The sequence below is a fragment of the Pezoporus occidentalis genome, unplaced genomic scaffold (assembly GCF_034315485.1).
Source record: "Pezoporus occidentalis ecotype Australia unplaced genomic scaffold, CSIRO_AGI_Poc_V1 ctg649, whole genome shotgun sequence".
Classification (NCBI taxonomy): domain Eukaryota; kingdom Metazoa; phylum Chordata; class Aves; order Psittaciformes; family Psittacidae; genus Pezoporus; species Pezoporus occidentalis.
This window is the reverse complement of record NW_026915997.1, coordinates 1-16,495: the sequence shown is the minus strand read 5'-3', so window position 1 is coordinate 16,495 and position 16,495 is coordinate 1. Positions and strand designations below refer to the sequence as shown.

Here is a 16,495-nt window from a genome sequence, read left to right as displayed (position 1 = left end):
CTAAACTTCCCCTGTTTAAGTTTCAACCCATTAGCCCTTGTCCTATCACTACAGTCCCTAATGAATACTCCATCACCAGCATGCCTATAGCCCCCCTTCAGATACTGGAAGGCTGCTATGAGGTCTCCAGGCAGCCTTTTCTTCTCCAGGCTGAACAGCCCCAACTTTCTCAGCCTGTCTTCATATGGGAGGTGCTCCAGTCCCCCAGTCATCCTCGTGGCCCTTCTCTGGACTTGTTCCAACAGCTTCATGTCCTTTTTATGTTGAGGACACCAGAACTGCACACAATGCTCCAAGTGAGGTTTCACGAGAGCAGAGTAGAGGGGCAGGATCACCTCCTTCGACCTGTTGGTCATGCTCCTTTGGATGCAGCCCAGGATACAGTTGGCTTTCTGGGCTGCGAGCGCACACTGAAGACAGCTCATGTTCAGTTTCTCATCAACCAACACCCCCAGGTCCTTCTCCGCAGGGCTGCTCTGAATCTCTTCTCTGCCCAACCTGTAGCTATGCCTGGGATTGCTCCCACCCAGGTGTAGGACCTTGCACTTGGCATGGTTAAACTTCATGAGGTTGGCATCAGCCCACCTCACAAGCGTGTCAAGGTCCCTCTGGATGGCATTCCTTCCCTCCAGGGTATCAACCGAACCACTCAGCTTGGTGTCATCGGCAAACTTGCTGAGGGCGCGCTCAATCCCATTGTCCATGTCAGCGACGAAGATGTTAAACAAGACCAGTCCCAACACCGATCCCTGAGGGACACCACTCGTTACTGGTCTCCAGACGGACTTTGAGCCATTGACCACAGCTCTTTGTGTGCGGCCATCCAGCCAATTCCACCACTGAGTGGTCCATCCATCAAATTGATGTTGCTCCAATTTAGAGACAAGGATGTCGTGTGGGACAGTGTCGAACCCTTTACACAAGTCCAGGTAGATGACATCAACTGCTCTACCTCTGTCCATCAGTTCTGTATCCCCATCATAGACAGCCACCAAATTGGTCAGGCAGGATTTCCCCTTAGTGAAGCCATGCTGGCTGTCACCAAGCACCTTGTTGTATTTCATGTGCCTTAGCAAAATTTACACTGTCCTAGTATTCACGGCAGGTTCCTCTGTTCAAAAGTTATTTTGCTCCTATATGTGAGGCTATAATTCTTTGAGTGTAAAGTCCAGGTCTCAAGAATAGGACCACAAACATTAGAGGTTATACTTTTCTTATACAGCCACTGGGCACAGAGAGGGAACTCTTCTTAACCCTCCCAAGTAGCCACGGTTTACTTTTGTCTACTTCTCCCCCAGAGTTTAAATCAGAAACAAGGATACAAGACAGAACAAATACTCTTCGTCTGACTCCGGCCGCACTCCTCGCGGAGAACACAGAACTGCGGATCAGGACTCCACACTTGCTTTGTAGCTATGCCACATCTCAGCCACACGCAGAATTCTTGCACACAGGGATCCCGTACACACTCACATGGTGGTTCCGCTTACCCTTCACCTGCTTCCTACACAGTCATTAGCAGGTCCATCCAGGCTCCCAAAACCTAGGATGCAGCGAAAACCTGGACTCACCCTATCTACCCTCTGTATCGCTAGCGGCCACTCTATCGGTTGTCGAGTCCCCTGCTTGCAAGCCCTACCTGCCAAGGAGAAACTATGCTGTGCGCCAGACGAATCTGCTCACCTTGCCAGCAGCCCTGGGCCACACGTACGACTTATAGACCCCCAGAATTACCCATATAAATTTCAAGCATACCATTTTCCGCAGCCGGCACAGGTTGTTGTCTGTCCCTGCAGTGAGCAGACAAGGAGAGGAGCTCCTACAGGCAAACGGCCTGGGGCACCTAGGATATCTGCTCCTTAGCCGGTCCTGCAGCTGACAGAGGTCACCTGCCTGGCTTGCCAAATTGATAAGCAGATTGACTCCACAACTCGTTAAAGTTGTAAAGTAGGTATGCTTTATTCAGCTGAGGCGCATGGGGGATAGTTCCTCCAAAGGCATGCGCACCCCAGCGTCATTTTCCCTCTACGTTTATTCTCTGAAGTGTTACATACGCAGTAGGTTACACAACACACCAATACATATACATAACCTTTTCCCACTTCATATTATAATGAGCTAAAGCCTCCTTCACGCCTGTGCAGTGCCTCCTGGTGGTCATGGGCAGAGGTCTTGAGATGAAGTAAACGAGTCTTACTCACTCTTGAACTTTTCACCTCCGTCTTGCATGCATGCTCACTAGTCCCCTGCCTTTGGCTCAAACCACAGTTCCAGTCTCAGCCAGGTCTTAACCAGATGGATGGTGCTGCAAATGCAAACTTTGACCACCAGTTCCCCTTATCCTTTCTTACACAAGTTTACATTAAACACCAGCTGCACTTTTAGACAAATACTTATTGTTAACTAAAGAGATTGAAGATAATCAGAAGAATAACATAGGTTTAACATTTGGTTATTAATTCAGGCCCCCTATCAAGCATGCCTTCCAGGAGAATCTGCTCCAAGATTTTGCCTGGCACAGAGGTGAGACTGACTTGTCTGTAATTCCCTGGGTCATCCAATTTCCTCTTCTTGAAAATGAGGGTTATATTTCCCTTTTTCCAGTCATCAGGAACTTCACCTGACTGCCCTGATTTTTCAAATATGATGGACAGTTACTTAGCAACTTCATTTGCCATCTCCTTCAGGACCTGCACATGGATTTCATCAGGTCCCATGGACTTGTGCATGTTCGGTTTTTAAGATGGTCTCAAACCAGATCCTCTCCTACAGTGGGCCTAAGGTCTTCATTCTCACAGTCCCTGCGTCTGTCTTTCAAGACTTGGGTGGTTTGGTCAGAGCCTTTGCCAGTGAAGACTGAGGCAAAGAAGTCATTCAGAACCTCAGCCTTCTCCAAATCCAGGGTAGCCAGTTCTGCCGATAGCTTCTGGAGGGGGCCTACGTTGTCCCTAGTCTGTCCTTTATTCGCTACATACCCATAGAATCCCTTCCTGTTATCCTTAACTTTGCTAGCCGAGTTTAATTCTAGCTGGGCCTTAGCTTTCCTAACCTGGTCCCTAGCTTCCCAGACAACATCCCTGTATTTTTCCCAGGCCACCTGTCCTTGCGTCCACTTTTTATAAGCCTAAGCCTTATAAGCATAAGAGATGTGGGGTCTATGTGTGATGCTCATCTCTCTAATGACTCAAGGGGAACTGTGGGCCTGGCAGATCTTTGTTGGTGGAGATTAAGTGGTTTGAAGCCCAGCCAGAGCTTCAATATTCCTTTTGCCAAAGGTCTTCCATCACTGAGATGATGGTGGAAATGCTCATTCCCCTTGGATGAGTCCATGCATGAGTTGTTCCTGTTATTGGAGGGCTGCAGGAAGCAAGCAGGACATTTGCTGCTTTTCCTGGAATTGTCTCTTCTCCCTTCCCGTCAAGATCATGGTTGGCTCATGACGTATTCAGCTCCAGAATCAAAACTCCTAGATAACTGGACTCTTGGGGGCTTTGCTTCTGTCTGGTCACTCCAGCCTCATGTCTGTCTGTCTCATGTACTTCACCTGGTCCCCATTCTTCACCAGAAGTTTCTCCCTGATGACGGTGGCCACGTAGGACCTTTCTTCTCCACTGCTGCTTTAGAAGCACAATTGTCCCTCAGATGGGTGCGAAGTGAGCAAGAGAGATGGTTACTCCACACCTCACCTTCTATTGTGTTTCCTTTGCAAGGGGTCCTACTTTCCCACCATGCCTGGTGACCTGCTTTTTGATGAGGACAACTGGAAAATTGGTGAGACAGAGAAGATCTGGAGTAAGTATTGGGGGAATCTCACTGCTCTTGTGTGTGTTGGGGACCCACCAGCAACTGATAGAGATTTGCCAAAGGATGGAGGGAAGGGATTAAAGACTCTGCAGGCCGTCTCCATCTTTCTGTGTAGAAGGTGGAGTTCATCCTTCCTGATCTCCACCTGCATGGAGCAACCTTGGGTCCTTTACGAGAAGTTCTGCGAGAGGTGTGTGGTGGGGCTGGATTCCAGGAAGTGGGGGCCAGACCTGTTCACTCTCTTGGGGAGTTTAGGGCCACGTTCCCATCATGAAGGTTGTTGTGGAGATGACAGAGTAACCATGTCCTCTTTCTAGGCTGTCAGTGTGGCTTGTGCTGGGTTGTCACCAACGTAAGTGCCTTCTTCTGGCTGGTGGTCTTTGCAGCTCTGTCTTCTTGTGCTTCTCATTGCATCTCTGTCACTTCCATGCATGGGATGGAGCTTCTCAGGTCTTCTTCTGGCTCTCAGAGGTGCCCATCCCCTTTGCACCATCTTGAAACACATCTTGGTCTCTTGGCTTGGCTGCTTCTTCTGGGTGGCTGCTATAGACTCTCATTCTGCTGCGCTGATCCTCTCCTAATGTGGACTCCAATGCCACCTCTGTGCCAGGTGGTCTTTTAGCTGCAAGAGCAACTGCAAGGCTCAGAAGCCAGCTGGGCTCTTCTCCAACTCAGGTGGGTTCATCTCCCAGCAAGGCACTGGGCTAAATGGAGCTGGGATTTGTGCCTCTCCATGGAATGCTTCCAGGTCTTGCTTTATTCTCATCTCCAGACCGACTCTTAGACATATCCTGTGGGCTGTAGGAGGAACCTGGTTGGTCTGGAGATGTTTGCTCACATCTCCTCCCACTTCTTGTTGGCTGTTGCAGTAAGCCCATGTGGAAAGCCATGCAGAAGCCATGGAAATCCTCTGGGTGCCCTCAGCTTTTGCTTGAAGCCTTTAGCACCTGGGTGGTCTCCCAATCTCCTCTCTCACCCCACCCTCACGTGTCCAAATGCAGTGTGGGCTTCCCATGGAAGTGAAGAAGTGCAAGTGTGGTGCTGCTGTTGGGGGAACCAAGCACAGACCTGAGAAAGGCTTTATGCAGAAGGAAGTGTAAGTCAACCTTTTGCAGTCCCAGAGGTCTTCACCTGCTGACCTAACCCTCCCACCCTTCCCCGAGCACAGGGGAAATAGCCAAAGCAAAGGTCTCTTTGTCCCATGGTCCCATGGTGAGACCTAGCACGAGATGTGGTGGGTGATTGCTCCTTCTTGACTCAGCTCTGAGGATACAACAGAGAAAGGCTACATCCTGGAGAGCCCCATCTCACGGATGACTGAGCCAGAGAGGTGCCTGTCTCCTGCCTGTGTGGCTCTGGCGAGAGCTCTGCTCCATTCCTCCCTCCTGCTGGGGATCTACATAGACAAACAGGTCAGTGAGCATCACCCTGTGAGGAGTGTTCAGCCCAGCTTGGGAGGAGACCTCCCTGAGAGCCTAAGGGAGGAACCTGCCACATCCTTCAGGCCATTCTGGACCTGATGAGAGAGAAACCAGAAGATGTGGAAAAATTCTTCTGGGGCCAGCTTAAGAAAGACTTGGAGTGCCTGGCAGAAGCGCTCAGCAGGAACATGGAGGATGCCCTGTTGACTGTGCACCTCTTTCTACAGCACCTATGCAAGGACAGCTCAGCAGGTAGGGGAAGCAATGGAGGTAACCAGAAGGCATGGGTGGTTGGGTTCTACCCAGGACCCATGGGAAGCAATGGGAGGTAACCAGAAGGCATGTGGTGGTTGGGTTCTACCCAGGACCAGTGTAATGTAATTGTTTCCTCCTTCCTGGGGTAGTCTTCATCCCAGGAAAGCAGTGAGAAGACATGGAGGACCATGAGAGCAGTGAGCTCATTCAGAGCACTTGGGCCAGAGCAGCTTGAGGGCATGAGCAAACTAGGAGATACAGACCAGTCAGTTTCACCTCTGTGCCTAGCAAAATCTTGGAGCAGATTCTCCTGGAAGGCATGCTAAGGCACATGAAAAATAACAAGGTGCTTGGTGACAGCCAGCATGGCTTCACTAGGGGGAAATCCTGCCTGACCGATTTGGTGGCCTTCTGTGATGGGGATACAGAACTGATGGACTGGGTAGAGCAGCTGATGTCATCTACCTTGACTTGTGCAAAGTGTTCAACACTGTCCCACATGACATCCTTGTCACTAAATTGGAGAGACATCAATTTGATAGGTGAACCACTCGGTCGACAAAGAACTGGCTGGATGGCCGCATTGAAAGAGTTGTGGTCAATGACTCAATGTCAGGCTGGAGACCAGTAATGAGTGGTGTCCCTCAGGGATCGGTGTTGGGACCGGTCTTGTTTAACATCTTTGTTGCTGATATGGACAGTGGGATTGAGTGCGCCCTCAGCAAGTTTGCCGATGACACCAAGCTGTGTGGTTCAGTTGATACGCTGGAGGGAAGGAATGCCATTCAGAGGGAGCTTGACACGCTTGTGAGGTGGGCTGATGCCAACCTCATGAAGTTTAACCATGCCAAGTGCAAGGTCCTACACCTGGGTGGGAGCAATCCCAGGCATAGCTACAGGTTGGGCAGAGAAGAGATTCAGAGCAGCCCTGCGGAGAAGGACTTGGGGGTGTTGGTTGATGAGAAACTGAACATGAGCCAGCTTCAGTGTGCGCTCGCAGCCCAGAAAGCCAACTGTATCCTGGGCTGCATCCAAAGAAGCATGACCAACAGGTCAAAGGAGGTGATCCTGCCCCTCTACTTTGCTCTCGTGAAACCTCACTTGGAGCATTGTGTGCAGTTCTGGTGTCCTCAACATAAAAAGGACATGAAGCTGTTGGAACAAGTCCAGAGAAGGGCCACGAGGATGACTGGGGGACTGGAGCACCTGCCATATGAAGACAGGCTGAGAAAGTTGGGGCTGTTCAGCCTGGAGAAGAAAAGGCTGCGTGATGGATTATTCATTAGGGACTCTAGTGACAGGAGAAGGGGTAACGGGTTAACAGTTAAACAGGGGAAGTTTAGATTGGGTATAAGGAAGAAATTCTTTCCTGTTAGGCTGGTGAGGCACTGGAATGGATTGTCCAGGGGCGTTGCGAATGCTCAATCGGTATCTGGCGGTGTTCAAGGCTAGGTTGGAAAGAGCCTTGGGTGACATGGTTTAGTGGGAGGTGTCTGTGCCCATGGCAGGGGGGTTGGAACTAGATGATCTTAAGGTCCTTTCTAACCCTAACTATTCTATGATTCTAAGGGGGTATCTGCATCATCCCTTCTGCTCTTGGCGCCTCTTATTTCTACATCAAGCTGCCAGGAAACCCAACAATGCTCTGGGCAGACCCCAGGCTCTACAGGGTAAAAACTCATGTGTTCCTCTGTGTCTTCTCTAGGTGATAGTACAGCTTTGGGCATCCTGCGTGAGAAGAAGGATCGGGAAGAATGGGAAACATTGTTCAAAGCCCTGGCTCAGCCCATCTTCCAGGTATGCCTGGTCCCAGCTGCTGCCGATATCGCATACCCAAAGCACCATTTCCCGATCATGTCCATGTCCGGACACATCTGTTGGGCTCAGTGCGGAAGAAAAGATTTATCACCTCTTTTATGAATGGGGACCTTGTCCTGGTGTGGTCTCCTGGTTCGCTCCAGCAGAGAGCTGGCTTCTTGGATGCTTTGATTCAGATCCTCCTTCGAAACTCATTGGTTTTCTTCCCTTGGAAAAACCACCTGTGGGTTTCTGCCTGGGCACTTGGGTTCTTGTCCCTTTGGAGACAAGTTCTCCCCATGTTGCCCACTTCTCCAGTGCCCTCATTGCTTTTCTTTGTTCTGAGACCCTGTGAATCCCCTCAGGCCTCTTGAGTAAGGAGAGGTGGCTCCTAATGACCCTTGGCTTCTTGCAGGAGCTGGAGCACAGCCTTAATTCTATCAGGGAGCAGAGGATGAATGAAGGTCCCCAGAGCTCCAGCCTCCTCCTGAAAATAGCTCGTGGCCAGACACTCCCTCTCCAAGACCTACCACAGCAGGGGCTGATCAACCAGCCCTGCATGTGGCAATTGGAGCAGAAGGTGACCATCCAGACCCTGATGCATTTCCTGCAGCTGGAAGGTGGAGAAGACACTGGAAGTCCATACCCGATTCTGCTGGAGCTCTTGTCAAAGGTTGGTTGCGGGAATATCCTCTCTCCACCAAAGTACATGCAATAGATTCAGCCTGGTTGGTGTCTATGGGTAACTATTTGCTCCACCCTGTGTTTCTTTGGAACATCCAAGCAAGACAAGTCTCCCTTGTCCAGATCCTCCTCCAGATGCCATGAGGGATCCTTGTCCCATGACTCACATGGCATTTTCTCTTCCAGCTTGAGAACATCCAACACGTCCAACACCTGCCTGACATCTTCCGGCTGCAGAATGCCCTGATCCACTTCTTCCAAAACAGCCATAAAGGGGAGCACTACACAGTCCAGCAGTTCCTGGACCAGCCCGAGCTGTCAGGTGTGCCATGGAATTCCATCACCCCTCAGCACCCAGATGCTCCACCGAGACGCTGCTGCCATAGTTGCTGTGGTGGAGGCAGTGCTAGAGCAGCCCATCAAGGCCTTGCTTTGAAGGACCAGTTTTGGAGGGGAGTTTAGGAGAAGGTGGAGGCCTAAGAAAATGAGATGGATCCAGGGTAGATCCTTTCTCCTGGGGCATGTGGGGCCTGGCGAGGTTCTTCTGCCATGTGCAAGGTGGCTGAGATGGGCTTTTCAGCTCTTAAGTTGTGGTGCCTGGTTGGTTGATGTCACACATGGTCTCATGGAGGCTTGAAGCTCAAGCAAAAATGGTTTGGGTGACACCTCCAGCCATGTTCCTGTTGAGAGACATTCTCTGAGCTGACCAGTCTCCTGGGAAGATGCCTTGAGGGGGCTGCTTTTTACTCTCTCTGTCTCCACAGAGGACCAGCGTTTGGCTTTCAGCAGAGCTATTGAGACCATCCAGAAGGTCTGGAGCAATATTAAGATGAACCCATCCATCTCAGGTACGTGGTCATCTCCAGGAGGTCCCTTCCCTCTTTCCTTGACTGTTTGGTCTGCTCTGAAGCCAAGCTGCTTTCTGCACCTAGCATTGCTAGCAAAGCTGCTGAGCTTGCTCCCCACCTGCTGAAAAAACATTAGAACCCCTCCTGAAGATACAAAACCTGATAAAGAACCCTTCCAAGACCTCATCAGGAGGGAGGATGTCCCCTGGCTCCATACAGTGGGTAGAAGACCTCCTTTTACAGGCATCACCGTCCTGCCAGACCTCTTGCCCAGTGACATCAGCACCAGCACTGCCATCCTCCAGCTCCTCCCAACCCAACCGTCCATCAGCCGCCTGGTGGCCAGGTTCCTCATCCAGCTGCAGAACAGCTGCGTGGACACAGCCGCGCGGGTCACCAAGGAGAGGCAGCGGTAATGTCCCAAGATGCTGACCCTGTGGCTTGTCCACCTCCTCCAGCAGGTCCTCAATGGCAGAGCAGGGCAAGGTGAAAGACCCAGCAACCAGGGCAACCATTCCTCTCCCAGGTCCATCTCCGCAGAAGAGGTGAAGCCCTCCTCTGTGCTGACTGTAACCAAGAGCGACCTGGTGACCATGGCACTGACCAACTTGCAGTATGAGATAGACAAAGACGGCACCAAAATGACCTACTTCGACTTCCAGATGCTGCAGAGGCAAGTGGTTCATCGCTTCATCAGTGGAAAGCCCATCATCAAAGCTCAGGTGAGCTCCATATCGGCCAAATCAGGTTTTCCCAGGCCAGCAGTAGCATTTGGGTCTGTTTCCAGCCTCTTCTGGAGTCAGCAGACTCAACTGAAGGCACTAGCAGATGCCTGCTGTGCGTCTGCCTCTGTTCCTTGGGTTTTGAAGGAGTGCCATGGCCAGAAGCTACATCTGAGGCAATGAAATGGTGGTCTGAAAGGCAGCGTGCAGGCCTACATCCCTGCTTTTGTTTTCTTTGAGAATAAGGGGGGTGTTGGTAGTGTTTAAAGAGCTTTGAGAGGTTTCTCCCAGGGTTATGTTCAGTCTGGAGAAGAGAAGCAGTGAGGAGACCTCAGAGAGGCTTCCAGTGTCTGATGGGACTCCAGAGATGCTGGGGATGGACTCTTCATTGGGGAATGTAGCAAAGGGACAAAGGGTGATAGGTTCAGACCAAAATAGGGGAAGTTCAGGTTAGATCTAAGGCAGAAGTTCTTCCCTGTGAGGGTGCTGAGGTGCTGGCACAGGGTGCCCAGAGAAGCTGTGGCTGCCCCATCCCTGGTAGTGTTCAAGGCCAGGCTGGACAGGGCTTGGAGCAAGCTGCTCTAGCAGAAGGTGTCCCTGCCCGTGGCAGGGGTTGGAGGTGGATGAGCTTTAAAGTCCTTTCCAACACAAACCATTCCATGATTCTATGATTCTATGTAGGGTCCAAAGTGGGCCTGAACCACCTTGAAGGAGCACATCTCTGTGGCTGTTGGACTCCATTCTGTGTAAATGAAGGCTGGAGGTGGTGGGAAAAGGGGACTTGAGGACACCAGAACCAGGCTTTCCTGTGCGTCGTCTCCTAAAGGTGGAGATCAGTCCACACTGGCTGTTCCCAGGACTTTTTTGGTCCCATCTTTCCAAGGGGGACTTTCTCCATCACCTTGCTTGGAAGTAAAGTGGGGTTGCAAGGTTTCCTGATCCTGCTCCATGGACATGCCTTCCTCCAGACATCAGGGATATCCCCTGATCTCCACAACTCCACAGTGTCCTCAGGAGGCCATGCAGAGCCCATGGGGACATCCCATGGGCTCACATCTGCCCAGCTGAGCTTCTCTACTGGCCCCCATTAAGTGACATGTTCATAACTATTTGTCCCAAACACTTTCCAGACAGCTCCATCCATTGCCCTCAACAACATGAGGACCCTCCAGGCCACCAAGATGAAAGTCAGGGACCAACTGCCCCAGGTAGGAAACAAGTGGCTGATTGTCTTCTCCTCCGTCCAACCCTGAGGTCTCCCTTCAATGCTATGGCATGATGGGGGCACAGAAAGTAGGCAGTTGTGTGGGAAGGACCAAGGCCAACTCAAGCAGGGGGTGGAGACCTGGCAGGACCCATTTGTCTTGCACAAGCTGGGAGGACATCACCCTTGTGGGTCATGTCCCCACTGTTCTTGCTGCCAGGAGATGCTCAGCATCAACCAGCAGAAGCACATCATGGAAGAGGCCCGCTCGGTCAATGCCCTCTCCAAGGTCTTGGACACCCTGAAGGTGGCTGCTGAGTTCCTGGCCATGACGGGTGGTGACCCGGAGTGCCCGCTGCCTGAGTACATTCGGCATGAGCTGAGGATGGATGCCGGGGCAAAGCAGCTCCAGGATGTGCCGGTGGGCAAGGGGTGAAGTTGGGTGGGAAGTGGGACCTTCACCCTTGCTCCCTCTTCATTGCCCATGGCTCCCACCACCTTCACATGCTGCAAGTGTCCGTGGAGGATTGAGGGTCTCATCCTCAAAGCAGAGGTCCTGGGCACCTGGGTGGGTTTCAAAGCTTGGCTTGGTGGTGCCAGGTTTTCATGCCACATCCATCAACCCCTCGGGGACACCTCATGCATTGCAGATGGCCTGGGACATCTCTGTGGGGGACACCAGTGATGTGAGCCAAGGGGTAGTAGATGGGCCTGCCTGGGGGCTTGACCTGTGTGGTTGAGGTGCAGCTACTGAGGGATATTGGTGGCCCAACGCATGGTCCTCCAGGACACGCTGGAGTCAGTTGAATGTGCATGGGACCTTCCAAGGAGCTGAGGGGCTGTTTCTCCATCACACTCCTTCAGGTGGTGCCCAACACCCGGCTGAAGCATATCCTGTCACTGTGGAAGGTCCTGGCAGCTCGCAGGTCCATGCTGTTGGTACAGATGAACCAGGTGAGGGAGATGAGATTGGGTTTGGGGGGGGGTTTTGCTCCCTTGGGAAGAGAAAGGAGCCTTATGGTGCTGCAGCCATTTGATATCCCCATCTCATCCCTCTCCTGGGTTAAATCAAGGTCTCTGGCCCATCCTGCAGATAATTTACTCCCTTGGGTACTTCCAAGACTGGCTTATGTCTTGGAAGCTCTTTGGTGGTCCTGATAGGAGGTTTCACACAAGGACACAAGAGGGTTGTGGTTCTCATTTCTTCATGAGAAGTCACCTCGGGGGGGGGGGGGGGGGGATGTGATGTGCTGGAGTCTCCTCTTTGCTGAAGGTTGGTGGTCCTGGCAGGATCCCTTCTGCCTGATGCCCAAAGAGTTCCAAGAGAAGCTGGGTAAAATGGAGGAAAAAGCCCTGTCCTCTGCACTGGCCAACACCAACCTCGACCTCTTCCTCATTGAGCTGCATGAGATGATCACAGTGGCACTGTCCATCTTCCAGCCACAAGATGAGTAAGTCCAGGTCGTATCCTGGGACAGGCAGAGCAGTGGAGCAGTGGCACAAGTCACAGCTTCCTGGTGGGGTTCGGCTGGGGAGAGATCTCTGAAGGTCTCTGGTCCAAGTCCTGCTCCATACAGGTTACTCAGGGTCTCATCTGGTGAATCTCCATCTTTGGAGATGCTTGTCCTGGGGGTTAGCCCAAGGTGGCACCACCGCTGATGGAAAGGAGTTTTTCTCATGTCCAGTCATCTGCTGCCTTGTTGGCTTCTGATGCCACCAGAGACACTCAAGGGCAGCCTCTAGTATGAGGTGTTGGCCACCAGTGACCAGCGACAGTTGGCCACCATTGAGAGCCACCGTTGACCAGCGACCTTGGCCACCTTGAGAGCCACTACTGAACAGCAACCCTGGCTACCACTGAGAGCCACCACTGACCAGCGACCTCGGACACCACTGAGAGCCACCATTGACAAGCAACCTTGGCCACCATTGAGAGCCACCGTTGACCAGCATACTTGGCCAGCACTGAGAGCCACCATTGACCAGCATCCTTGGCCACCATTGAGAGCCTCCACTGACCAGAGACCTTGGCCAAGACAGTGCTAATGGTTGACACCCATTGCTGTCCATGGCTGACTGCTGGGGGTTGTGGAACATCCACTCCATCTGCACCCACCCACTCACCCTTCTGCTTTGCCTCCCTCCACAGGCTGAAGTTTGCCTTCACGTTCTTCCTGGAAGACAACCAAGTCCCTGCCAGCTCAGTTTGCAGCCTCACGGATGCCCTGGACCCTGACATTCCCATCAAGAACATCCTCTCTGTCTGGAGGACAGCTGCAAGGACCAGCCAGGCCAATGTCCCTGCCTACAGCCAGAAGGGGCCAGCCCAAGGAAGTCGTTAGATGGAAACATCTGCCCCAGCTCTGGGGGCAATACATGAGCCACATGTGGGCTCTTGGAGCAGCTTGAGCCTCCGAGCCCCTGAAATCCTGCTCCCCAAGGCCTGAACCCAGGTGGGAAGCTCCCACCTGGACCCACCACTGCCCCTCAGAGACCTCAGGCATCCCTGTCCCTCCCACCCTGCTGAGCCACATGGAGAGCATCCCCATGGACACATCACCAGCTTCAATACCTCTGTCTTCAGTTAGCCAACTCTACCCCCTAAAACCCCCATATGGGTGCCTGAGAAGTTGTAGTCCCTTCTACGGCCCCAGTGCTGGCCAGTGGGTACATCTGTGCCTCCCCATGCTCATCATCAGTGGCCTCTGTCCTGCCTTGTTCTTCTCCTTTCTGTCATCATTAAATGCTCAAGGACCCATCTTGGTTTCTTGTTGTTCCTGAAATGGTGGTGGAGGGAACCTGGCTGGTGTCATGGGCACAACCAGACCATCTCAGGGGCTACTGTGGGGCTCAAAGGCCCTCCAGACCTGGCAAGACCTTCAGTGGTCACAGGTGGCCGGGGACAGGAAAGACCAGAGGTATCTCCCAATATACCCCAGTGCCTTTAAGGGTTTGACCCATGTAGTGAGATCCTTCTCTCCGTCCTTCTGGAGGAGGTCCATGCCCAAACCTTCATCCTGTCCACACCTTCCCTGCAGGCATTGGTGAGACCTCCCAAGTATCTTCTCCAGGCTGGAGCATCACAGCTCCCTCAGCCTCTCCTAGGAGGGATGCTCCAGTCTCCTCATCATCTTGGTGGCCCTTCTCTAAGTCGAGTCTAAAGCTCTCCATAAAGGTTTGGCCAAATTGTTGCTGAAGACCACTAATCCCTTTTGGTTGGATGAATCCAATCAGCTCCCAACAGACCCAGCTTCTCAAATCATGGAACCCAAACTTTGAGTATGGCCCCAGCCATAGAGTCAGATGTTCCAGTCCCGTCACCACCTTCCCTGGTCTCTCCCCACTGTGGCCATGTCTCTTATACTGGCAGACCAGCACTGGATCCAGCCCTACAGGTGGGCCTCATCAGAAGAGAAGTGAAGGATCCCTCCCTCCACCATAAGCTCGTGGTTCGTGGTCAACCTGATGTCACGAGGACCTTTTCTACCAAGGTGCTTTCCAGGCTGGTGTTCCTATAGTGTCTGGTGCCAGGGAATGTCCCTCCCCAGGGGCAGGACTTTGGAACCCCATGAGGTTCCTTTCAGCCCATTTCTCCAGCCCATTGAGGTTCCTCTGGGTGGAAGTGCTTTGGCTTCTCAGCTGATTCTCCCACTTTGGTGGCACCTGGAATGTGCTGATCTTCAGCCAGTTGACAACCCAGCTCGCTGCTCACCCACGTGTCACACATGTCAAATGTGTCACATATCACACGTGTCACAAGTGTGTCACACACACATGTGAAACACTTGTTACACATACAGGTTACACACATCACACACGTTACACACATCACACATGCGTCACATCACACGTGTCACACATGTGTCACACATGCATTACACATATGTCACGCACATCAAACACCTCACACACACATCAAACACTTGTTACGCATCACGCACATCACACACATGTCACACACAGGTCACACATCACACACGTCGTACAGGTCACATGTCGCACACACGACACGTGTCACAAATGACACTAGTGTCACGCATCACATACGTGTCACACAGTATCACAGTATGCTAGAGATTGAAAGGGACCTCGAAAGATCATCTAGTCCAATTCCCCTGCCGGAGCAGGAACACCTAGATAATGTTACACAGGAATGTGTCCAGGCGAGTTTTGAATGTCTCCAGGGAAGGAGACTCCACAACCTCCCTGGGCAGCCTGTTCCAGTGTTCTGTCACCCTCACTGAGAAGAAGTTTCTTCTCAAGTTTAAGTGGAACCTCTTGTGTTCCAGTTTGTACCCATTACCCCTTGTCCTATCATTGCCACTGAGTAGAGCCTGGCTCCATCCTCGTGACACTCCCTCTTTATATATTTATAGACACTTATAAGGTCACACCTCAGTCTCCTCTTCTCCAAACTATAGAGACCCAGCTCCCTCAGTCTTTCCTCATAAGGGAGATGCTCCACTCCCTTAATCATCTTAGTTGCCCTGTGCTGGACTCTCTCCAGCAGCTCCCTGCCCAGGATGCCATTGGCCTTCTTGGCCACAAGGGCACAGTGTTGGCTCATGGTCATCCTGTCGTCCACTAGGACCCCCAGGTCCCTCTCCCCTACACTGCTCTCTAACAGGTTGTTTCCCAACCTATACTGGAACCTGGGGTTGTTCCTGCCCAGATGCAGGACTCTACACTTTCCCTTGTTATATTTCATCAAGTTATTCCCTGCCCAACTCTCCAGCCTGTCCAGGTCTCGCTGGATGGCAGCACAGCCTTCTGGCGTGTCAGCCACTCCTCCCAGCTTAGTGTCATCAGCAAACTTGCTGATAGTACACTCAATTCCCTCATCTAAATCGTTGATGAATATATTAAATAATACCGGTCCCAGTACTGACCTTTGAGGCACTCCACTAGTTACAGGCCTCCAACTAGACTCAGCCCCATAGACTACAACTCTCTGGCTTCTCTCCTTCAGCCAGTTCGCAGTCCACCTCACTACCTGATCATCCAGACCACACTTCCTCAATTTAGCTGTGAGGATGCTGTGGGAGACTGTGTCAAATGCTTTGCTGAAGTCAAGGTAGACCACATCCACCGCTCTGCCATCATCCATCCACCGTGTTATTTCCTCATAAAAGGCTAAGAGATTGATCAAGCATGATTTCCCCCTGGTGAAGCCATGTTGACTGCCCCTCATAATCCTCTTATCCTTGATATGCCTTAAGATGGCACCAAGGATAAGGTGTTCTATCAATTTCCCAGGGATGGAGGTGAGGCTGACCTGTCTATAGTTACCCGGGTCCTCCTTCTTGCCCTTTTTGAAGACTGGAGTGACATTTGCTTTCCTCCAGTCCTCAGGCACCTCTCCCGTCTCCCAAGACTTGGTAAAGATGATGGAGAGTGGTCTAGCAATGACTTCCGCCAGTTCCCTCAGCACCCGCAGGTGCATCCCGTCTGGACCAATGGATTTATGGATGTCCAGATTGCTCAACTGGTCTCTAACCCATTCCTCATCGGCTCAGGCAAACTGCTCCATTGACCTGACTTCATCTAAGGTCTCAGGGGTACAGGGCTCTTCAGGACTGCCTGCAGCAGAGTAGACAGAGACAAAGAAGGCATTCAGTAACTCCGCCATCTCTGTATCTTCTGTCACCAGGGCACCCATCCCGTTCATCAGTGGGCCTACATTGCCTCTGGTGTTAGTTTTATCTGCCATGTATTTGAAAAAGCTCTTTTTGCTGTCCTTGACCCTTCTCACCAGGTTTA

General features: G+C 51.9%; 1 protein-coding gene across 11 annotated transcripts in view; it reads left to right on the top strand.

Moving 5' to 3' along the window:
- LOC134174983 (E3 ubiquitin-protein ligase RNF213-like) overlaps window positions 1-13,493 on the top strand; it is a 53,623-nt gene extending 40,130 nt beyond the window's left edge. For 4 of the 11 annotated variants that reach the window (XM_062640380.1, XM_062640379.1, XM_062640386.1 and 1 more), the window contains 16 exons: window positions 3,711-3,792; window positions 4,122-4,156; window positions 4,806-4,900; window positions 5,066-5,216; window positions 5,309-5,477; window positions 7,186-7,277; window positions 7,693-7,950; window positions 8,148-8,283; window positions 8,726-8,809; window positions 9,053-9,221; window positions 9,336-9,531; window positions 10,662-10,739; window positions 10,956-11,156; window positions 11,600-11,689; window positions 12,026-12,186; window positions 12,885-13,493. In XM_062640380.1, coding sequence (XP_062496364.1) covers window positions 3,711-3,792; window positions 4,122-4,156; window positions 4,806-4,900; window positions 5,066-5,216; window positions 5,309-5,477; window positions 7,186-7,277; window positions 7,693-7,950; window positions 8,148-8,283; window positions 8,726-8,809; window positions 9,053-9,221; window positions 9,336-9,531; window positions 10,662-10,739; window positions 10,956-11,156; window positions 11,600-11,689; window positions 12,026-12,186; window positions 12,885-13,077 — 2,190 coding nt within the window. In that variant the 3' untranslated portion in view covers window positions 13,078-13,493. Of the gene's footprint in view, window positions 1-3,710; window positions 3,793-4,121; window positions 4,157-4,426; window positions 4,480-4,805; window positions 4,901-5,065; window positions 5,217-5,308; window positions 5,478-7,185; window positions 7,278-7,692; window positions 7,951-8,147; window positions 8,284-8,725; window positions 8,810-9,052; window positions 9,222-9,315; window positions 9,532-9,637; window positions 9,961-10,661; window positions 10,740-10,955; window positions 11,157-11,599; window positions 11,690-12,025; window positions 12,187-12,884 lie in introns of those variants that run through there. The other 7 variants (XM_062640381.1, XM_062640383.1, XM_062640382.1 and 4 more) reach the window with 7 other exon arrangements.
- Window positions 13,494-16,495: the final 3,002 nt, after the last annotated feature.